Source organism: Andrena cerasifolii, chromosome 2 (genome assembly GCF_050908995.1).
Source record: "Andrena cerasifolii isolate SP2316 chromosome 2, iyAndCera1_principal, whole genome shotgun sequence".
In the NCBI taxonomy this organism is placed as follows: Eukaryota; Metazoa; Arthropoda; class Insecta; order Hymenoptera; family Andrenidae; genus Andrena; species Andrena cerasifolii.
In genome coordinates, this window is record NC_135119.1 from 5,411,005 (window position 1) to 5,435,790 (window position 24,786).

Sequence of the window (24,786 nt, forward strand, 5' to 3'; positions counted from 1 at the left end):
GCGCCGAACGAGCAAAAAATCTGTGCGCGTCCGATGCACATTCGGGGCGAATGCACAGGTGAATACGCGGCTTAACATAATTGAATAGCGGCGAACAGCTTTCTATCTGTTCTAAAAATTTTCTGTGTTATAAAAAGTGTAGGTAGATACTAAGTACATGTACGTGACCCTTTTTTTGTAATATTATGGATTAAAAACATGCATGGGATCATGCAGAACAAATATTTACAATGTGAAAAGTGTTGAAGCAATTAGCGTATTTACAGATTCCGATATATAAAAGCTAAATTATTTCTCTGAACAGAGGCAGCAAAATATCTCGAATAAAGTAAAGTACAATTACATCCTGTTATTTTACACAGCGAGCAGGGAGGTAGGGAGGGGGTGCATGGGTAGAATTTCTACGTTTCAGTAAAATTGCCGGCTTGGTAAAAGGTAGCTACCTACGAGAAAATTTTTGCAAACAGGAGTGTATCATAAGTAAACTTTCACAACAACATGAACCTTTCCTCGTTACCAGCTTTCTAAGAGAACAGTTGAGCTATCTTCAGGTTTCCACCGAAGGAACCATATTTTCTGTTTAATTAACGTCGAAGGTGTACGATGAAATTAGTTTGTAAAACTTCAAAGCTCCTGGCAAACTGTATACAAAACTTTCAACGGATAAAGTGGAATCCCATTCAACTCGCGATCTCTCGTAAATCTACTACGGAAAGACGAAATATTGAGGCAATTATCCAAATTTGCAAAATTGCAAAGATAATAATTACTATTCTACTTATTTGAACTTCTTTGTCTTTCATGCTTGAATTATAACGAATCGTAGGTAGTAAGGCTGGATTAAAATAACAGATTGCTAAATCAAAGTTCTATTTGCTAAGAAAATTTATTAACACATAATTTGAAAAAATAATTGCTACTTCGCCCTCATACAAGATTATTTTATTCAATTCCAAACACAATGTAGTAAGAGCAATATAGAAAATAAAAAAATATATAAAAAAATAAGTTAAATGGTTTTATTTAATTTAACAAAAAATGCATTAAGAACTAAAATATAATTCTTTTCTTGTACTACAATTACGAAGGTGATACGTCACTTTAAATCGTGGGGCAGGATATTTCATCGCTTTTCATCCCTCATTTCGACGCCCGATTCTGTATTAAATTGATTTATATCCTGTTATGAAATATCCTGCCCCACGATTTTATTTAAAGAGACATATCGCCATCGTAATAAAACATCGTGGAAAACTGTAATAAAAATTTATTTAAGATTTATTCAAAGATCTATATAACCTTTATACCATTTAGAATGTTAGGTAAGCGCTTATTCTATTTTCATCTTATGAAAATCATTTATACATCACTTGTGCATATTGAGGTATAATTATTTATATAAGCAGCTTTAATAACTTTTCCGGGGTCATTATTTTACTGCATATGAGGCAAGATTTTGTAGCTTTATAGCATGGTAGTACATTAATCTGATCGGTTATATCTTATATCCCATTTTTGTGGTAGGGGAGACTGGAGAATCTTGACTCTTGATACAGTCTTATAGTACCCTCCTAATAAACAATTGAGAATTGTACGTTATAGTATAGAATCCTCCCAACAAATTGCAAGATGTAGTGATTATTGTGACTGAATCTGACGAGCAAAATATTTGTATCCAACTTATTTTCTCCAAGATAATCAGGTACACATTCGTAGTACTAATAACAAGGGACGTATAACTGATAACACTTTTATTCAAGTGATGCAATGAATATTTTAAGTACTGTATACATAACTTCTTCGTCGTCATGTTGCGACATACCTACTGATGGATGGCCGAGGATTCTCGCGTGACGATCGCATGTTTTTCATAATTGTCCAGGTCACGCTATTACATTGATAGACCCACGATCATTTTTTAGTCATATAATAGTACAAGGAAGAGAGTAGATAGCCTGTGGAACTAACAGTCCCTGGTACTAAACGTTGCCAATGATGCGCTTCGTTGTTTGACACTAAAGTAGATGATTGCTCAACTTGACTACATGAACTTTACAGCTTGCAAGTCAATTCAGTTCTATAGCTTTACGAATCGTAGTCGTGCACTGTCGTAAAGGTGGGGGTATTTCATTTAATTGTTACGTATCCTCGCATCGTATCGCCGTTGCGTGTCATCCAGTGATATGATACGGTGCAACGTTGTGTGACTTTTTCCCGTATCATCGCTGATGCTGTTGCGTATCTTCGCATCAAATTTTGTATTGTATTTGTATTTTTGTTTTTCCTGTTAAACAGGATGGCGTTTCAAAGCCTATATCGCTTTATATATTGCCCAACGGAACACTTATCGGTCCCTTTTTATCTCGTTTTCCTCCTCTCTCTCCTTTGGGTCCCAGCAGCAGCGGTGCACCGGGAGAAAGGGGTTTTTATGTTGCGCGGTCACCCATCTTTCCGCAGTACCCGCTCCATGATGTTTTACTTCGATGATCTAACGAGAACCAGTGTCCCCATCACGGCTACGGCCGCTGGTGCAACAAATTTTGGTACGTAACAAGTGGATACCTACCTTTACGTTGCGGCGATGCGATCCTAAACGTTAAGGTGCGATTCCACTGAGGCAACGCAAGGCAACATGTCGCATGCGATGCATGCGAGGGTGATTGCACGTGTTGCATGCGAGAAAAAGATGTGACGATGTTGCCTGTTGCCTGAACATTGCCGCAGGGGAATCCCGCCTTTAGGAGACAACTGCGTGGAAAGATTTAAATGTTCACACCCTGAACTAAGAGGGCTGTGGCCTGAAAAAGTTTGAGAAACACCGAAACCTTTTCAAACACAATTTTTATTTGAAATGTTCAAATTATTATGGCCCTCGACTCGTTTAAGCTATTTAAATGAAATTTTCTGCAAACACCGGTGAATATGCATTTCACCTGATGTATATAGAAATTTATTTAATACAGGGTGTCCCAAAGCAAACTACCAATCTTCAACAGTATTTTTCAGTAGTAGAAATGAGATTTGAAACAAAAAATTCGAAAAGATTCTTAATCTGTGTGAGTGTCACTAACGCCCGCAGCTCAATTAACAATTTTTGTTCAAAAGTAACAAAATGGCGCCGGTTTGAAAAAAATTGTACTACAATTATTACCACATGTACTTTTCGAAATTCTTATAGCTTCGTTAAGTTTTAGAATTCTTATAATTCTAAAACTTTGACAGTGTTGAAAATAGTGATGCAAAGTTTAGTGTCTGTGCATAAAAGGGAAAAATCGATCTATTTGTCAGCAATGAAGTCGCTCCAATACTCAGAAAAACGAGTACAGCTTTACTCTGCTCGAATGTTCCAGCCATGTTGGGTGCTCGAAAGTTTCGAGTACATAGTTCGAAACAACTCGAGTCCAAACAACTACAATTGGATTATTCAAGTAGCTTGAAAACATTCGAGTACTAGGGCATTGCTCTCAGCAGCTGATTTGGGTTTAAAATAATCATGGGCGGGTTTTTTAATTTCGAAAGGACACGGTATAATCGTGCAGGTATAATCTAATCGCATAATCATGGTGTACTCGACGAAAATAAGGGAATCGGAAAAAACAAACTAACGGCTTTTCGTAACATAGTACGTGCTTCGTCTCCCGAATCTTTGAGTCTGCGCAAACGAAGATACGAGGATTGTTTGCGGTAGATTTTCTTGGGAAGACAACCACAGATAACGGCCTCAGGAAGTTCCACTAGCCATATACAGACGGTATTTTGTTCACCTCTCTGAGAGCAGATAAACTAACAATGCTGTAGAAATTTTAGTAAATCACAATAGGGTAGATGTCCCATTTACTGGCAGTGTCCCTATTACTGCCACTTTATTTATTTAAAACAAAAAAGCGTAAGGTATAAAGAATGTACTATAATAATAATAAGAACAGTGCCAATTTTATGATAAATTCTTTTTTACACCATTCTTTATACGTTGCGTGTTTATTAAGTAAAATAAATGAAGTGGCAGTAATAGGGACGCTGGTAGTAATTGTATTTTTTTCTGGTTTCCCCCTAGCCAGAAGTATATTCTTTAAAATGAAAAAAGTTTGAGTCGAATCGGATAATAACTTTTGGAGATATAGGTCCCACTGATTTGGATCAATTTTTTGATGTCTTGACTTTAACGACTCCCCAGTGCCGTCTGTAATGATTAATTATAAAACAAAATATATATTTCTATAACTTAAGACATCCTTAATACAATGCAAAAAGTCCCATTAAATTATGTATAGTAGTTTTCCTTTAATTAATTCCTAAATATCACCTATTTTGGGGGGTTCTAGACCGGAACCTCCCCTTAAGTAGAAGTCACTAATTTCTGCAATAAATTCTGCGAATCACAAATTCTCCAATTTTGCAAAGTTTAATGCTATCGATATGCAACCGTGGTGTGGCTGATTGTGAGAGGCATACTTGGGCTGCAATGGGGTTAAACAATGCGGTAATCACGTTAATACCATATTAATACAGACATAATCATATTTAAGCACTTAAATGTTATTCTCTACACTTTTAAATTTCTCTTAATCTCTCCGAACACTCTGTAGCTTTTGACTCTTTAAAGACTCTCTACTACCTCTTTAAGGACTAAACTGTAAGGACACAGTTTCGTCACGCATCCACCATCCTTAACAAACACACACACACACACACAGAATTGCCTATCAATCATTCCAAACAACACAGTGACATCTGTTCTCTCTGAACTATCACTCCGACAGTATTATCTAGAGAAACCTCAAATGGTTACCTCCTGCCTCGCGCAAATCTGTCCATTTAACCCTCTTTCTGGTTTGTGCAACATAGTGAATAGGGATTTTTCCAACGTGCCACGAGTTACCCTCGTGGGTTCACGTCACATTCCACTCGCAGACATCGTGATCCCGATTCATTTATTGAAAACGCAAATATGTATCGTTAAAAGAACACGCAATGCCATTTTTGAATAACAATTCACAGTGTTACAACGTGATAGTCGATTCATAAAACCCGAAAATATAATTATTCAATTTTTAGCAATCAGACCTTTCACTTACAGTCTTATGCCTTGAATCACGCCACAAGGGAAGTTAGGCAACTCGAAAATTCAGAAAATTATGCCACTCTGTGTGCAAGTAGAGTAGTTCATTCGTAACATAAACCTATTTTTGGTTGGTGCCATAGTGCGATTATAGGGGGTAAAACCAACCCTTAAAAAATGCAGGATTTTCTTTTTTTCGTGGAATATCTCGAAAACGGTGAGAGATATCGAAAAGCAGTTTAAACAAAAGTTGCATCTTTTTCTTATATCTACAAAACTGTGTAAAAATAATTATCGAAAAATCAATACTTTACAAGTTACCCCCACCACGAATCCTTGATTCGACAACTATTTTTACCCAGTTTTGCAGATGTAAAAAGAAGATGCAATTTTTATTTAAACTTCTTTTCGATATCTCTCACCGTTCTCGAGATATTCCATGAAGAACAAAATTCTGCATTTTTTCGAGGGCTGATATAACCCCCTAGAACCGCGCTACGGCACCAACAAAACAATTGGTTTGCGTTACGGATGAACTAGGGGGGGGGGCGAGGCTGGTCGTCTCAAGGGGTAGGTTGACTAATTTTATTCTTAATAACTTTGCACCAACTCTACTGCGGAAAGATTTACTGTATAAAGAAGTCACTTCTACTATGCCGTGCATTTATGTCCGACCCCCGAGATCGCACGTTTTTTAACAGTTATCAGCATTTGCCGAAAAATTGACTACGTATGTACCTAAATATATTTTTTTAAAGATTTTATGTTTTCACGCTCTATATATACAGTTACAATAGCGTAAATGTTAAGGGACTAAATTAATGTTTATTTATTAAACAATCCATTGACATAGTATTTTGGTTTACGCATAAATAATTGAAGGTTATATAGATTATTGAACTAGGTTCAACTAGGCAATTGGCTTAGGTACGTATTCGCCAAGGACGCTGCTATTGACGCTGATCTCTCGGATCAGAATGGGCTTCGTGGTTAGAATCGAACCCCCAGCGCCCCTTCCGTGTAACCCATAGAACAGAATCCTTTTGAGCGATTCAATTACTGCAACAGGAGCAGAGGTAGTAGTAGTATTATATGCAGTAGGGTCCGAGAGGGAAAGAGCAGGGTGTACCTAGTAGGATGCGCATTTCGGGGTGCACTCTGACTAGAATAGTCAATTACTGGCACGGCGCGTGTGCCTTTTTTGCGACCAATCTCCCGCTATTGTGAGGACCAAATTTAGCGGAATTATCTTTCTACCTTCACCCTTTCCCTCTTCGTCGTCCCGATCATTAATCCTTGTCAGAACTTGTAAGCGTCCTTGAACCATGTGCCCCGGTACGATCATTAACTCTCGATCCAAAAAATCGGCAGTTGCAAAATGCAGGAGAACCATATCGATTTCAAGGGACGTTGATTTACTGTTTTCGGGGAGGCCAGATTAAAGTAGAAGTGGATAGTCTAGTTACTGTGTAGGATCGCACAACGACATCAGTAGGATAGCGACAGTGCACATTGTGTTCGATACATTCACGAAAAATGGAAGAGGAGAGGATCCTTCTTGTATATCCTTCTTTTTTTTACTTCTTGGTCCCACTAGATCAAAAGAAAATTACGCAGGAATAAAAGCAAAAATGCGTTCGACGAAGTATCTAATGATTCATTGAATAATGACAACTCCTACACCTCGAACGTTATTATCATAGATTCAGAGGAGTAATTCGTTTCGATGAAAGCTGTGACGACGTAATGCGACATAAACGCGCCTGAATGAAGGCGAGTTTCTATCAAGTATTCAACTAATCGTGAGTAACAAGTTTGTTCAGATTTCAAAAGTGTATACGTCCCTAAAGTTATTAATTTTGCACACTAGGGCGGAGCGATACTATATAGGCGAAAATTTAAATTTGAATTTTCAGTTGGCCTGGGTGCGGGATAGTTGTTTTTTGATTAATCAAACACAACTGTAAAAAAAATTTGGAAAAATATTCATGTCTGCAGGTGCCTTTTTCTCCTAAAAATGATTATATGATTACATGATTATTTAGGAGAAAAAGGAACCTGCAGATATCAATATTTTCCAATTTTTTTTACAGTTGTGTTTGGTTAATCAAAAGACAACTATCCCGCACCCAGCCCAACTGAAAATTCAAATTTAAATTTTCGCCTATATAGTATGATTATATAATCATTTCCCATTTTGTGACCGAAATTCGCAAAAATATCAAAGATATAGACTCCATATCTTCGCATAAATATCGAAATATGAGACTCTATATCTACGATATTTTTGCGAATTTCGGTCCCAAATTTTCAGTAAACATTCATGACATATCAAACACTGAAAATAAGAATTTTTTTTATCTTTTTCGCATATTTCGGTATATGCCCCCCACCCCTTAATGTTTAAAAATAGTCCTCGAAAATAAAAATTCCATTTTTCTGTTCGCCTTCATAAGTAAAAAGTGTTCTAGAAAAAAAGTTTTTTCTTTTAGTTTATTCCGACTTGTTTCGAAAACCGTTTGTCGCACGAGAAAAAGTAATACAACATAAAAGATGCTCCATCCCCGGATCTACAATTTTTATTACACATATTTTTGGATTTAATCAATAACTTGGAAGATATTATATAAAATCGACTTCGCGAGCTATTAAATAATGATTTAAACGTTTAAGGACCCAGGGGCACCCTTTCCCGTTATCCAATCGAGCTCAAACTTCACACGGATTTTTTTAAAAATGTTTTTAGAACTATTCTGTAGGGTGCTCCGAAGAAAATCTAGAATAAAATTTTTACCAAGAGTAAATAAGAGCCACCCCAATGAATACAATGCCTCACGTAACAGCGAATTTAATGAGCAAAAAATATTAGCTCAATTTGTTACAAAAAAGTGCTCGTTATTAACGGACGTTACTAAATATCGGTCAGGACTGGACGTCTGGACGACCTAATTTCTCTCGAATAGAAACTTAACATTTAACCGAAGTACCTCGCACGACCCCGCACCACCTAGGTGCGTTAAATTTCCATTTCAACTGGCGCAGTATAATTTTGCTTCCAATAGCCGAGTTACCATAATGGAAGCTTTAATTAAAATTCTTAAAATGCCCGCGATAATGGATTCGATTTCAACGGCAAGGCTAAGGGAGGTCGCATATTAATCCGATAAATTCAATTTGATTACTCGGTGCCCGTAACACATGTATTAATTGTAAAGGCCGAGGCCGTCGCGTCGGCCGAACTGTATCGTCGCTTTTATCGTTCGAAATGAAATTCCCGAGAAACTACTTCCTGATTCGGCTCGCTACGAGATCTAGGAAGCGAAATCTCGGAGCTGAAACGATCCTCCTTGGGATTCCCCGACGATTCCACGAGCATGCAATTCCTGAAAGAGAGAAGACGAGATCTGCTGGGCAGAATCACGGTATCTACTTTGAGGCGCAAGAGTGGACGGCAGAGGGACAGAGAGAGGCAGGAAACGGCAAATGGACAAGCGTATTTACCTATGTAGAAGATCAAAGGTGTCACAGCGTACACCTGCAATCTGCTGACGTTACCTACTCCCAGCGGAATCGAGCTCTTCTCACCAACAAGCCGGAAGAAACGCCAGCCGAATCGAATTCCAAATTATCTTCTAATCGCAGCCAGCTACGAAACGATAGGCCTACCAGCTCGCATTTCCTCGTGACCCATTTTAAAATTCGAAAGGAAAACATTTGCCCGTCGAACGCGCCCGAAACGTCCCCATGGCGGGCGTAAGATAAATGCCTCTCATGGAAACTTGTTTTCCAACGACTTGTTTAACTTTGGAATTTGTGGGAATTTCACTGTTGCATGGCCGTGCGTTTTCGTAGTGGAGGAAGATGAATTGTTTCAGGTACTTTGAATTACTGAGAATCGCATTGTACGATACACTTTCGAGAATCGATTTAAACAAATGTGTAGTTGGGTCCGTTTTCAAGACTTCACATTGGTGTATTTAATAAAGAACTTGGACTTTTAAAAAATCTTTTAAAAAGTGAGCCGAAGTAAAAACTCTTTTGAAATTATATTTCTTCGTTTGGTAGAACTCAGTGTAATCTTACTAAATTAAAAATTGTATTGTGTGTACTATAATAATGTAATTATAGGAATTGGATTAGTACAAATCCACAAAATAAATTGAAAGTAAAGTTTGTAATAAAATATTTCGAACAGATATATTATATTCAATGTATTTAACGTTTCTACACGTTTGGTCGTAAACAGAATGGCCATAACAAGCTTAAAACTGGTTTATTTGATTGATACTATGAAACTGAATATTAAAGTACCAAATTGTGGTTTTATTGCATAGTAGACATTGTTCCTCTGGATTTAAAAGGATTCGCAAAAATCCAGTCGGATAAGCTATAAATATGTTCTTTGCAAAATCCCGATAGCAAAAAATTGGAGGACGGCGGGTCGTTAAATTTATTGTTCATACCGAAATCTGGATTCCATTATTTCGAATTTCGGTGACTAAAAAAACATTCACATGCAACATAATTCTCGTTGGTATAAATAAATACATATGTATGAAACCAACACTGATAATTGGTTAACCTCCTAATATTTTCCTTTTGCAGAAATTATATTTTTCATTAATAAAAATAATTGTGTAAACATGCCATGCAATAACATATCTATGGGTCTAAACATAATTGTAAAGATATTATATTATAGATATTGGTATTATTTAGAAACAATATTCGCCATAAATAAGATATTAATGAAAATAAATTTCATAAAAATAGAAATAAATTTCATAAAAATAAAAATAAATTTCATAAAGATAAAAATAAATTTCGTAAAAATAAAAATAAATGTCGTAAAAATAAATTTCATAAAAGTAAAAATAAATTTCGTAAAAATAAAAATAAATTTCGTAAAAATAAAAATAAATTTCGTAAAAATAAACATAAATTTCGTAAAAATAAAAATAAATTCCATAAAAATAAAAATAAATTTCGGAAAAATAAAAATAAATTTCATAAAAATAAAAACAAATTTTATTTTGTTTAAACGCTTTCCTATATTTGATTGTAATATTCTAGTTACTTACGTGCGCCCGAATAAATTCAAACATTCGTGATACGAACCACGAAGAAGAATTCGATGACCCGAAATAATATGTGTAGTATGTGTATAAAAGGAAGTGTAATCTTGGCATCATTCAGTTCTCGTCTGACGAGCAATTACACCCTGAGCAATTCCACGTTACCGTACAATTACTTTAACTATTACCTTTCAATGCCAGGACGATTGAACTTGTTAATAAGACCAAATTCAACGGTAATAAATTATAGACTCACTAGATTTGTGCATGACTCTGACGTACTGTAAACTGGGGGGACATTGGCAGTACGGGGTAACATTGGCAGTTACTCAACACATATTAAAGAAGGAATGCATTTCCCCACTTATAGTACAATCACAAACGAGGCGATGTCATAATAGGATACCTAAATCAAACTTAAAAATGTTACTTAAAAAAAAATAAAAATATATAAAAGAGAGTGCACTGAACATAAAAAGAAACAAATTTAAGTGCCAATGTAAGTTCAGATTGGTAAAACTGTTGGAATACAACGATATGTCACCGGTGTAAAAGCAGCTTCCGGGAAAGCAGTTGTAATTTTGCAATAACTCAATATTTTTTTATACCAAAATATAATATAATAACCTCTTAAGGTGTCCCTCATTTGAATACAAAAACCATTGCATAGAAATATGCATGTACTTTCTGAAATAAATTCTCAAAGAATCGATTCTTTTTCTACCCCCTGAGGGTAGGTAACCCCTTAAAAGAATTAAATTACCCTTGAGACCTTCCCCATTTTTCAACCTGCAGAGAAACTATCTACATATAATGACGCCCTCCATATCAAGTAGCTTTCGTAAGAACAATTTTTTAATGCCTTCAGTCCCTTACGAGATATTCCACCGTTCCCAGTTAAAACGAACAAACCGTATGTACCTACCTATTTAACCGAAGAGGTTTGAGAGAGAAAAGTCGCGAAAACTGAGTCATAAGTTGGACGAATGTTCTGAAAGCATACAGAAAGAGAAAAGAGAAAAGTTCCGTTTCCAACATTTCCGCACCCTGCTGAAGGTCATCTCCGTTCTTCCATCAGATTGCCCTACTTGTTGGCAACGATTGCATAACCTCCCGCGTTACCCCCCGGTAAAACTAATTTATTACTCAACGATCATCTCCGCTCGTCCGATCGACTATCGTGGGTGGAATGAGGATGTCCTCTATACCCTCCCCTGGCGTTTCGCAACAAACACGACCCTCTTGGTTATATAAAATACTGGCTCATGTATAATATAACAAAGTAGTATATGTATACAAAGATAAGGGTAATCAATAGCAGTAGACTACTACTATTATTACTACCACTAGCAGTAGTAGTAGGCACCACTCATCCGGAGTAGTAATCTTCTCACCACCTAAGCAATGGTGGGACATCAAGACCAGTTACCGATATTGGTTAGCAGTAACTAAAAAAATTCTCGTCTTTATATTGACCACTGGTACCCAAAATCAAATTTCCATCATCGATAATGATTACCGGTAATCAAAAAAGTTTAATCATTTATAATGGTTACTCAACCAAAATCATTTAATTAAAGATTTATACCATAACTTTTGCAAGGTATAAATAGCCGTCAACTTTAAATAGCCGCCATTTTGTTTTAAATTAATATATCGGAAATTCCCTCCGTTAATCGGCGGATACATTAATATGCTAACGAAATCTTTTTTGTTTTTTGATTTTAGATAATCTGGTTCGGAATGACAGTACTCACCGCAAAACCAAATTTTTAAAAATGCTTCTTGGATGTCCGTTGTTACTTTATTATAAAAGTAAATATTTTTCTACGATAAAATTACCAAGTGTTCTTTAAATGTTGCTCTCTTAAGCGCAAAAAGTTTTGTAAAAATATATACTTCCACTTCTTCAAAAAAAATTCACAAATATTCGCCTCTTTTCGGCGGCCTGACTATGTATAACCCCGTAAGGGGAGGTTCCGGTCTAGAGCCCCAAAAAATAGGTGATCTTTAGGAATTAATTAAATGAAAACTACTATATATAATTTAATGGGACTTTTTGCATTGTATTAAGGATATCTTAAGCTACAGAAATATATTTTTTGTTTAATAATTAATCATTGCAGACGGCACTGGGGAGTCGTTAAAGTCAAGGCGTCAAAAAATTGATCAAAATTGGTGGGACCTGTATCCCTAAAAGTTATTATCCGATTCGACTGAAACTTTTTTTATTTTGAAGAATATATTTCTGGCTAAGGGGGGAAACCAGAAAAAATTACAAAAAAATTTTTTTCAGAAAATAACAACACTTGAAGTTTGAAATCACTTTTTCCCCATATTTTTAATCCTTTCAACGCCTTTGCAAATTATAAATTTTTAATTTTTTGTATTTTTTCTGGTTTCCCCCCTAGCTAGAAATGTATTCTTCAAAATAAAAAAGGTTTCAGTCGAATCGGATAATAACTTTTGGAATTACAGGTCCCACCGTTTTGAGAACACTGTTTCGAGAAAAACGCGTTTAAAGTTTTACGTGAGTGCCGAGTGGCCGGGTGTTACCCATGCATTTGCCGCTACTCAAATTCCTATAACTTCAGGAATTTTACGAATTTCAACAAATCCTTTTAAACACGCATTTCTAAAAGATTGAACATTCGAAAAATGAAATAAAAAAAAATCAACTTTTAGACCGGAACCTTCCCTTACGGAATTACCGTGAAACAGGTGCCGTTCGTTGGACCAAAGGAGGGTGGCAAAAAATTGCCATTTTGGGTACCACTTCGAAAATAAAGATTCCGATAGAACATTATTTAAGAGTACGGCCTAAGGATTCAAGAAATCAATTAGTTATTCGAAATGCGATGGGAAAGTTAGAAGAAACTAGTGTAAACGTGCAAATGTGATAATAATTAAACTGACGCGTGCATTATGTTTTACTCTCATTTTCTTTAGATAATAATTCATTTCGAAAATAATTAGAGAGAAAATGTGCAGGTAAATCAGTCGAAGATTGGTATCAAGCGAAACTGAAGTATCATATGATTAATGCTACGTGAGAGCAGCAACCTTCGACGGGTTGCATCCGCATAGCTGTCTACAGAGTTTAATGACCAAATGGTATTCCTTGAAAAGTAGAATTGATTTACATAGAATAGGTGTATTTGAAACGTACAGTGACAAACTATGCAGTATCTAAATAATGAGTGCAATAAAATTAAATATTAAAAATAACGTTTTCGTTTAAATATTGTTACTCAAATATTTTTTTTATAATCTGAAACATTTCGTGTAGGTACATATTAGTATGCAAAGGCAAAACCGGACTTAATGCCCTTATTAGACATGTCGCTTGTTGCTCTCGCGTAGCAACAATTTTATGATACCTTGATGTTGCTTGATACCAATCTTTGACTGACTCACATGCACATTTTCTATCTAATTATTCTGAAGACAGATCATTATCTGTAGAAAGTGAGGATGAAACATAACACCTACATACATGAATTTAATCATTGTTACATTCTCACATTTGCATTCTTCTTTTAAAACTTTCCCATCGCGTTTCGGATAAATGATCATGCTTTTCTAACTCCTTAGTAGATGCTCGCAAGGCTGTCCTCCCATTAAATCACTTCAAAAGTGGGTAATTTTTAGGATTTTATTTAAAGAAAAGTAAACACCATATTGTTAAAAAAAAAACTTATTAGGCTGTATTTGAAGAATATACTTCTGGCTAGGGGGAATACCAGAAAAAATACAAAAATTGAAAATTTATAATTTTTAAAGACGTTGAAATGGTAAAAATATAGGGGAAAAGTGATTTCAAAAGTGTTGTTATTTTCTCAAAAAAAATATAATTTTTGTAATTTTTTCTGGTTTCCCTTCTTAGCCAGAAGTATATTCTTTAAAATAAAAAAATGTTTCAGTCGAATTGGATGATAACTTTTGGAGATACAGGTCCCACCGATTTGGATCAATTGTTTGACGCCTTGACTTTAACGACTCCCCAGTGCCGTCTGCAATGATTAATTATTAAACAGAAAATATATTTCTGTAGCTTAAGATATCCTTAATACAATGCAAAAAGTCCCATTAAATTATATATAGTAGTTTTCCTTTAATTAATTCCTAACGATCACCTATTTTGTTGGGCTCTATACCGGAACCTCCCCTTAAATGCCCTGTAAGAATTTTTCAAGCAATGGTGGTTTCTACCATCCTCAATTGCTCGTCTAACGCTCTGCTGGTTCGATTATTTGAAATTGTTTTCGCACCAGGTGTTATCGCATAAAAAATTCAGATACAAAAGCAAATGTTGAAACAAGTCAAATTCAAAGGATTCGTAGACTCTGTAATCGGGATTTTGGGTTCTAAAATATCTGTGTAACCGATATTCGGGTAACCAGCGTTCCACCGCTACCAAAAGTCAATAGAACATGGTAGGGATTGAGAAATATATCAGCTATTCTTATCGAAGTTTTAATAAACGAGAGCATTCAGCAGTCCCCAGTTGCTCGCCCTATCGTCGTTATCAATTCGTTCAATTGCGTTCGATGCGCGAGCATACAGAAAGATTGAAAAAAAAGTCCTCACGTCCGAGCGAATGCTGCAATATAGAAACGAACCAACTCAATACGAAATGCACCTGGCGCAACTGAAACCTTTTCGCACCTTTATTGAAAAAGCTGAGTAAGAAGGATTTCTCATCACGAAGTCGCACTAAACCAGTTTTTTTTGTTGTTCCTTTGCAGACACTGGTGCCAAGAGATGCAACAGCGAAGTTCGTGGTCCTTCTGTTTCGCCTCATATTTATTCAACAGGTTAGACGAGACGACCACAGTAGTGCAAACACTTGTTGAACAACAGACAAGATTAGTGTAGCTTCCACTTTCTGAATATTGTCCACTTTTCTTCTTTTACTCTTTCTTTTGAAAGCTGTCAAAGTTGTGCTTGGGCAGGGTAAACGCACCAATAAATGAGCACTTAAGTCTAATGAATGAACGCTTTTATAAAATTATGTTTGCAGCTCGATTGATTGCACGTGCTGCAAAAACAGTTTGGATACGAAACGAGGAATTAAGAGAAGTCTCTAATTAATTAGTTGCTTATTTTAATAACTTATTTTACTCGTTTTAATATAAAATGTCCATTTACTGGTGCGTGTGCATTTACTGGTACATCCACCCTAGTCGGTTATTGAAAATAAAATACCACGAGGAAAAATTAGACTCCCTCAGCCTGGTTGCTTGCTATAAAACGAAAACAATCGAGGAGAAACTGTGGAGATGAGTATCAAACAAAGATAATGCTGCATTACCGCCAAATGTTCGGGTCGTTTAATTAAATTCGATATGGCCGTCAGATTCTGATAGCAGCTTGTGAATATCAAGTGATTCCATTAGAAGGCGAGCGTGCACAGAAATTAATGCTGTGCTTCGCATATATGAGAGAGAATTAAATATCACCCTCTGCAAAAGGTAAACACTATATTTTTCAAAACAAGTTACGAAAAATAGTATAAGGAGTAATATTTAAAAAATAACGCAGCGAATAAAGATGTTTCATGATTTCGTAAGCATTTACTTGCAAAATTTTGATATTAAAATATGTCGAGTCACATTATTGCCTCACTTGTTTAAGGACCCTAAGTGTTTATGACACAAGTGTCTATAATTAGGGAATAAGAACTAAAGATATCGCATGGAATGCTGAAAAGAATGATTACTTTGTTGGAAGATGGCAGGCTTCTATTGCAAATTATGTTTCCCACAAAATATTCCACGGGATATTGATTGCAATCACGAAAAAGATTATAATATTATAATAGATTACACTATCAAATTATAATATTGCAGATAATAATTTCGTTTCATCAGCATCCCCATTTATATTTGAAATCAAATTTCTGTCTTTTCTAAATACTTATCTTCCTTCTTTAATTAATTCAAATGTCAGAGACAATTTGAATTTCAATTTGGCACCATCATTTATTGAAAAATCAATCCCTGAAACATTAACCCACTTGCTAATACACGATGCTAAATCTTTTTCATCATTTCTCTATTCATTGTGAGGAAAAACAACTGCAAGTTGTTATTGCCTCTACCACGTTGAATAACGAGGCACCGCGTACGTTTAAAATATTCATTGATTACTTTATGGAGGAAGAATGCTAACCTATTGAGAGAAAACACCTCAAACAGGGACTCACTGATTCATGGCGCCAACATTTCATCTTCACCTATTTAACTCTCATATTCTTTCGCGCAAAGTAGTTTTTCTGCTTTACCTGCGCGAAAATATTTCTCTGCAAAATCCAGTTTTCTTGAAGCATTTAGCACAGTTAAACAGAGGTGCCGGAGTGAAATTTATGAACGGCATTATGCGTGGCGGTTCTCACAGGATGCAAATTTTATTTTGCTTCCGTAGGACGTCTAACGTAGCATATGCAGATTTCCGACACCGAGTACGTCTTAAAGTCAAAAAGGATTGTTTTCGCGGCAGAGTCTGTCTGTGACCTATTTTACCCGAAACTGTTTACCACGCTTATTCGTGCTACGAGCAGGGACATGGAACAAACTTCGACCACGACCCTGGTGCTACCGCGGATACGTACATATGTACTCCGAAGACACGTTACTTTGGAGGAACGATTCTGATCGCGATTGCGACAATTTGACAACGTGGAAAACATTTCTGCGACACTTTTAGCACCCGGCAAATGTATCTCGAGGGCTAAACGTCATTTAGAAAATGCACCTTCGGGCGCACAGCACAGGAGGATGTGGGTCAACGAAATATAGGACATAACTTGATCCATCTATATAAACACATGCCCAATGAAATATTCTCGTTCTCACTGACTTTTAATGGTGCATGTATTCTTCTATATATTTACGGGTTAAATAATTATTGAAACTAACAAGGGGAGGACACCATGTGGTAGACACGGATTTTGAGGAGCCTTGGCACATGAATCTAGGTATATCGAAAATAAGTAAATAGGTGTCCGAGCGTTTCTGCCAATGGGCCTTAATAATTGAGATATTTATATGGAAATTATTAAAAATTTCAAAGTGGCCGTGGGGTTTTAATGGGTAAAAATCCCACAGTACCCTGGCACCTCCGGGGGATTCCCCTCTGAAGAAGTCGGGGTGCCTTTTGAAGATTTCCCCAAGTTAAAAAAAAATTGTAAAAAAATAATTTATAAAAAAAAATTTATAAAGTTTTTTTTAACGTGGAGACATCTTCAAAAGACACTCCGATTTCTTCAGAGGGGAATCCCCCGCGGGCGCCAGGGTAGTGTGGGATTTATATCCACTAAAACCTCACAGCCACTGTGAAATTTTTAATAATTTACATGTAAATATCTTTATTATTAAAGCCTATTGGCTGAAACGCTCGGACACCTATTTTGTCCTCCCCTTGTAAGTAGTTTACAGAGCTATACGGAACATATTTTCTCACGGACACATTTCAGTTTAAAATCGGCTCCAAATGGAATGAAATGGTTATCAGATTACGGAAGTATTATAGAATATTATTTAAAAAAAGGCATTTGAGCAGAAACCCTATTCGGTTAATCAACTAAATAGTTTTTCATTTAGAAAATGTAAACAAAATTTACTTCTGTAAAATGTCTTACAAGGAGAGTATTTTAGGTGTCCACCTCCGATCATTTTGATTTTTGAATATGTTATAGAGGACCGAAAAATAAGAAATACGTGTTTTTTTATTTTTCCCCGTTTTCATATTTGGGGGGTGAAAAGTGCGTTCAAAGTTAGGGTTGAAAAATCATTTTTGTGGAATATCTCGAGAACTATTAGAGATAGGGGAATAGTGTCAATGGACGAATTTTGTGTCTTCGAATGCGAAATATGACTGACTCACCAGATTTTCAAAAATCCACAAAAATGATTTTTCAACCCTAACTTTGAACGCAGTTTCCACCCCCCAAATATGAAAACGGGGAAAAATAAAAAAACACGTATTTCTTATTTTTCGGTCCTCTATAACATATCCAAAAATCAAAATGATCGGAGGCGGACACCTAAAATACTCTCCTTGTTAGTAAAAGTTCAATTTTGCGTGGAATCCGATTTGAAATAAAATATTGCGATTAAAAAGATGTTGCATGATTTACATGGTTTTATAATACACAATCAATAACGGTCGAAAGTGTTCTTCGGAGAACCAAATGTAATCACGAAGACTAATAATAATTTCCTTTTCAGTAAGGCCGGTTTTTATCTTAAAAATATTTAATTTCATAAATGTTTCTTTTTCACGAGAGTTGCGGAAAAATATCATGAAGCAACGTGCACAAAGAATAACATTTTTATAAAATTTAAAATTATCAGTTCTTTAATCTTGTAAAATAACTTATTTCTTTGTGTGACTTGTACATCATCCTTCTATTTTATTGGAAACAATTATAAAAGTACGAAACCTCAGCTTCGCCACGACTATTAACATTTAATAGATAATAAGAGAGTCTGTAATATTTTCTGTATCAGATTTCTTCCGATTTGTAAAATGATTATAAGGACATAATGAATCTTAAAACATCAATGGCCACAGTATACAGTTCAAGTTACGGCTTCGATAAGGTTAAGTCCTAGGGTTACCGATTAAATTCGCATATGGTGAGGATACAATAATAAAATCACCAATTAATAGCCTCTTACAGAGAAATACCTTTCACAAAGGCCAAACCATTTGTACCCATACATTTTTTGTACATTCTTCTATACATATTCATTTTTAAAATAATTTCCTCGACATCAAAGTCTCGGCTGAAATCGTGAAAAAACTTTAATCCACGCTTTTGATCTTCCTTTTTAGAAAGAAAACTTCATTCGAGGACTTTGCAGCAAGAGGAGTGCAGCTCCATTTCTGACAGTTTTTGAGTTATGGCGTGTAATATATACCTACGCAAGAAAATTCTATGCATTCAGCTCCAAATTTGAAAAATTCGCCGAGAATAGAAATAAAAACTTATCAATTCAATAATTTCTAGATACTACTTGTGTGAAAATATATATTTTTCAATGTTAGGTGAAAGCAATAATTTTATTTTTATTAATTTTTAGTTTTTCGAATTTACTCGAAGTTGGTAAAGATGGAGCTGCACCCCTGTTGCTGCAGGTCCTCGTATGTAGCCATATTTTCGATCTATTACACCCGACAAAATTACCAAAAGAAACGAAAGGTTTGCGAAATTGTACCCTCAAGAAGGAAGAGCGCAACTCTTACTTTGTCAGACATAACGCGGTTGAAGGCAGTGCGCGAGCGCGGTTACCCGGAATGAGCCTCCGAAGGATGCACTGACCCGGACAATTTCGGAGCTAGCCTCCCCCTGCCGACAGCGAGCACGGCTGGCACACAGATCGAAATGGGCCTACCTGTGGATCGTGATTCGTGACTCCGGTGACGTGGTGGTTTGTCCCCGACATCCGAGGGCCGTGGGCACCTTGAGGAGGTCGCAGGACGACAGGTGATGCCCATACTCACGGCAGTTCCAGGTGTAACCAGCACGGTCATCCTCTTTCATGGATTGCTGTCTCCTGGCACTGGCAGTGGCATTGTCACCTGTATTGCCACCACCCTCGGAGAGATGCCGAATCAGAGGACGTCGCATGTCATTGAAGGAACTACTTCACCGGCACATTCGAAACACCAACACACGATTTGTATGAAGCTTCGCGTAATCTGCCTGTATCGAACTAAATCCGATCTGCACCGGGGTGCTGAGATGGACTACGGACGTAATTTGATCGATAGATCGGCAAAACGAAGGGATTCGCGGTGACAATTCGCGGTTGACGTTCAAGATTACACGACTGTCATAAGTGGTAATCGACTACCCAACATCAATCTCGTTCGAATCCCGGAACGACGTAATCGCGGCACGACTCCTCGCGAGACTATGTACCACGTACTTCTTGCGCGAGTGTTTACCACTGTGCACCCCCTCCCCACTCACACCGTCCCACCCCATCAGCATTTGTCCTATCTGCCACCCACAGCTTCAAACCGCACTGACGTCGAGCACGGGTAGTTGGTCGATAAGACAGATAGCTTCGCGGCATTAAAAAAACGCGGTCTGTTTTACCGACCATTTCATTTTCTGATCTTGCCGACTGCCTTCTCACGTCACTGTTTGCAGAAGCGCAGACGAGGTGTAGGATAGACCTATCACCTTATGGATGTTCGTGTCGCGACCCGCTACCCGAACTGTATTACCGACCCATAATTTGAGGTCTGAATGTAGTGACATCTGCTTATGAACAGCGTCCAACTCAGCAAATGCAGTGAAATGTGTTGAAATCCTGAAAAGTGTGCGTGCTTGTATGCGTGTGACTTGTTTAGAGAGAGAGTTTGACATAGAGGGCAGGCTTTTGCTACGCTATGTTTTGGCTCGGTTTGTCAACGACTCACGCGGATTTCTCTCCGAAAATCTATGTCGGGGATCAAGACACTATGGCGCACAAAAATGGTATTTCTTCAAAGCCCGTGCAAGCTATAAATTGCAGGATGATATTGTTCGTTAGTACTTTGCGTGTAGTAGAACCCTTTCACGTATCGTACGCCGAAAAAAGTATTAAAAATTCACGCTGTTACTGATATTCCCACAAGTTTCTAATGCACTGTTTAATCATTCCAGTGAAGTAATAATAATTGGATTCCGTTTGCCCGTAATATTAGTTTACCGCCAACACTGAAATTTACAGTAAAATCTAATTTTAAAAATCTCGCAGAAAGTTGCATGATGTGTCTTAAAAGTTTGTCTAGCCCTGAGAAATTCATCGGTTCAGTGAAGTGTGTGCATGGCATAGTGCATATTATCTCGTGATTTCTCAATTCGCGCATCAATTTCATCGATTACTGGACCATGTGGGAGGCCTTTTAATTTAACAGGATTCCATTGAGATATACCCGTTACTTAGAAGACTTTTTCAGAAACTGAAGGATGTTTAAAAACAGAAAATGATTTTGTAATCGTGTGCAACGCGATTGTAGAGTCAGTGCCTGTGCCTGCCAAAAAGTGTTCCATAGAGTACCGTGCCTCTACGTGTTAGTGATGTGAACGCGAATTCCCATAAGGTGATAGGTCTATCGTTTTAGCCTATACTTCGCCGATGTTAGTAACTAAGGGGGAGAAACAAGTATCTCACTCATATTTCTCCAAATATTCCTGCAACTATTCACTTACACTAAGTTCAACTAAAACGTATTTATACATTATAAATAATACTACGTGATATGTATAAGCATTAACATTAATGTATCGAACGATTAAACATTGAGAATAAAAGAGAATTCAGTCGGCGCAGAAAATCATTTGCAAATCCAAGGCCAAATGTTACAAATTGCTTGATATCTCGAGTTCTATCGATTATAGTTAATAATAATTTATACTGGGCGGTTAGTGTAAATGTTGTTAACATTATTTGTCACAGCAATAGCCACTGGAATGGATATTTTAGCCGAAAATCCATTTTTGCCGAAGAATTCGCTGGATTTCGCAATTGTAATTAACCGTCGACCTTGTTTTGATCGGGGGACATCATTCCTCGAAGTCTACATAAGGAGCTCACAGATCTTCATGTACTCAGTCGTCGTCGGTCCTCCGGTCTTGAAGGACCTCCGCGAACCCTGGAGCTGTCGAGCCACCTGGATCCACTGGACTTCCTGGGGACCTGGTCAGGGGTTCAACCCTGGTTCTTCCTCCCCCTCCGCCCTGGAGCTGCCGAGCCACCTCGATCCACTGGACTTCCTGGGGACCTGGTTCTTCCTCCCCCTCCCCCTGGAGCTGCTGAACTTGCTGGGGACCTGGTCAGGATTTCAACCCTGGTTCTTCCGCCAGCCTCTCGCCCCTCTGGCCTGGGTTCGTTTATTCGCTTGGTGCTGATGAAATTTTGGGGTTCGGTAAGTCATTTAAAATTTTATTGTTTTGCGAATGTCAAATCTGATTTCTTCGGTCGTTTTCCATCATCTGTCCTATTTCCATGCATACTTTCGAGAATTTTGCGCGAGTCGTTCTATTTTGTGTATTTCTTCGATGGGTTTGCATGATTTATTTTATTTGATGCATTTCTTCGATGGGTTTAAATGATTTATTTCATTTTCGTGAATTTCTTCGACGGTTTTCTCTGATTCATTTCATCTCGTCGATGTCTTCGATGGTTTTCCCTGATTCATTTCATGTCTTCGATGGTTTTTCCTGATTTATTTCATCTCGTCGATGTCTTCGATGGTTTTCTCTGATTCATTTCATCTCGTCGATGTCTTCGATGGTTTTTCCTGATTCATATCATCTCGTCGATGTCTTCGATGGTTTTCCCTGATTCATTTCATCTCGTCTATGTCTTCGATGGTTTTTTGTGACTTCTGTCACTCTTTCCTTCAAGTACTTATCTCTGCGGTGGTTTTGCATGCTCGTGCGTGCTCTGCTGTTGGTCGAAATTATCTCGATCGTCTCCAACTCAATAAGCTTTTCCTTAATTTCTTTCCAGGCCGACCACACCGTTACTAACGTATAGTAGTTGATTGTTTCAGCTTTTCAGGTTCACCGTTACTCGGGGAATGGAGTTAATAACACGATATATTTAAAAAGAAACTAGTGAAAAGTGATAGTGAAAAGTGATCGTGCAAAGCGACAGTGAAAGAAGACATCTAAGGAAGCCTAGGCTAATTTATTATAGTATGAAGTATTTAAGGTCCCATGTAAAATTGCCAAGCAGTCACTAAATCATTAACTTTGTTGTTCGTTTATTGGCTCCTCATCTGTGATGAGGAGGTTACCGCTGCTTCCGTTTGCGGAAGCAAGTGACTGAGCATGGAATCGGTATGGGTGGATCAGTTTCATCCCTTGGTGTTCTTGTCCAAAGGGAAAAGTTTCGGGCGTAGGGGGTGCACCTTTTGGTACACTGCCTACGTAAGTCACCCGGTTCGATTACCCAATCTCCGTGTTGGACGGCTTGAGTCAGGTCAAGTGTTTGCTCCTGACGAGTCCCATCGGAGCAACAGGAATCGTCTGGGAGGCGCCGAGCGCTTTTCCCTTTCGACTTGGACAGCAGGGTGGTAGGAACTGCGCCGTCCAATACTTGTTTCACGCTTACCCTTCGCCTTTCCTTCTTTCCTGAATTTCTTTTAATCGAGTGATTGCTTGGCAGTTCCCTAGATTCTATATCTAAACCGAAGGGATCGATGGAACTTTGTTTCCATCCATCTCTTTGGTTTAGTAGGCTTCATGTACAGGGAGATCGATGGAACTTTGATTCCATCTATCTCTCTACGGGTCTCCAAGCGCAGCAACCTCCTCGCGGTGAGACCTGGTAATCGGTGAGAACCGAGCCGATGACTGCGATTGTCAAATATTCTAGTCGTATATAAGAATTTCTTTAACTTGCAATACTATGGTAGAATGTAAGAATAAAATATGTAACTTAAAATGTTGTTCGATTGTTCCTACCGAACCCCAGAACACGAATACAGTGTTAAGATGGAAGAATAAGTGCAAGTTGGAATATTTCAGCGAGATACTGGAACTGTTGAGTTTTTCACAATTTTTAAAGTCCTCTCTGCTTCAGCATTTTATTGAAATATACAAAGTTACAATTCCTTTGCGAGGTATTCCACGTTACATCATGAAAGCATGTCTTCCACAAATAATGTTGTTGTTTATATAAATTTGTATGTTAAATAAATTTGTTTTGCGTTAAATAAACCGGAATAGGACAGCAAGGTTAAAAGACGAATGTGATATCGTTTTATTTTCTTCCTCCGTTCTTTTCCGTTGAACGAAATATGTTCATAAGACGATTTTTAAATTGTTACTCTAACAGAATCATTTGTAAATCGCGGGTTTCGAATGACCTAGTTTTACCCGTGTAGAATTCTAATTCCTACCACGCGTGGCATTACAATCTGTTTCGAGACCTCATCGGTAACGTTGAATGTGACACTAAAATGGTACGGAGTCCTAGAGCAATGTTACTCGAAATTTTTGCGGCCAAAACCCCCTTAGTTCTACCAAATTATTCCAAATGCTCCCTGGTATATACAGGGTGTCTCGTTCTAATCTTCCGATGCGATTATCTCCTGAAGTTTGGGATCGCATTGCCGCAACGCAACGTTGTGTGCTGACAGTTACAACTATTCCGAGCATTTTAATGTTGCAGTCCGTCGAATATTATTGATATAATTCATATACAAAATTTTCTATTGATATAAGAAAGTCTACATATACATGTACAGTTTTCCACACTTACCTAATGAACTTTGTCGGATAATTATATGCAACCTCATGTTATTAAAATCCTAATGGCTACTATTTCCGCCCCCTCATTTTTAACGCTCCCATACCGCGCCCCTCAATGCCTAATGCTCCCCTAGATAATTGAAACGCCCCCGGGGGGGCGGTAACGCCTGCTTTGAGAAACACTGCTCTATGTAGAGCCTCTGATCTGTGTGGCAACAATTTACAGTGGACGTAAAGTATATTCAATACTTCGTCTGTGGTGCGGATGCACCGTGCCCAAGACGCTTGGCATGATGAGAGGTATTTGGAACTCGTACACCGAGTTCACTTAATTATCGAAAACCAACTCGGCCCCAATATTGAATTTAGTATAAAAAATTAACAGAATG

General features: G+C 37.4%; 1 protein-coding gene across 1 annotated transcript in view; it reads right to left on the minus strand.

The window, feature by feature from the left end:
* Positions 1 to 20,047, minus strand: part of LOC143378487 (rap1 GTPase-activating protein 1) — a 342,177-nt gene extending 322,130 nt beyond the window's left edge. Inside the window, exon 1 of the mRNA XM_076830265.1 lies at positions 19,536 to 20,047. Within this exon, the coding sequence (XP_076686380.1) occupies positions 19,536 to 19,771 (236 nt within the window). The 5' untranslated portion in view covers positions 19,772 to 20,047. The remainder of the gene's footprint in view (positions 1 to 19,535) is intronic.
* Positions 20,048 to 24,786: the final 4,739 nt, after the last annotated feature.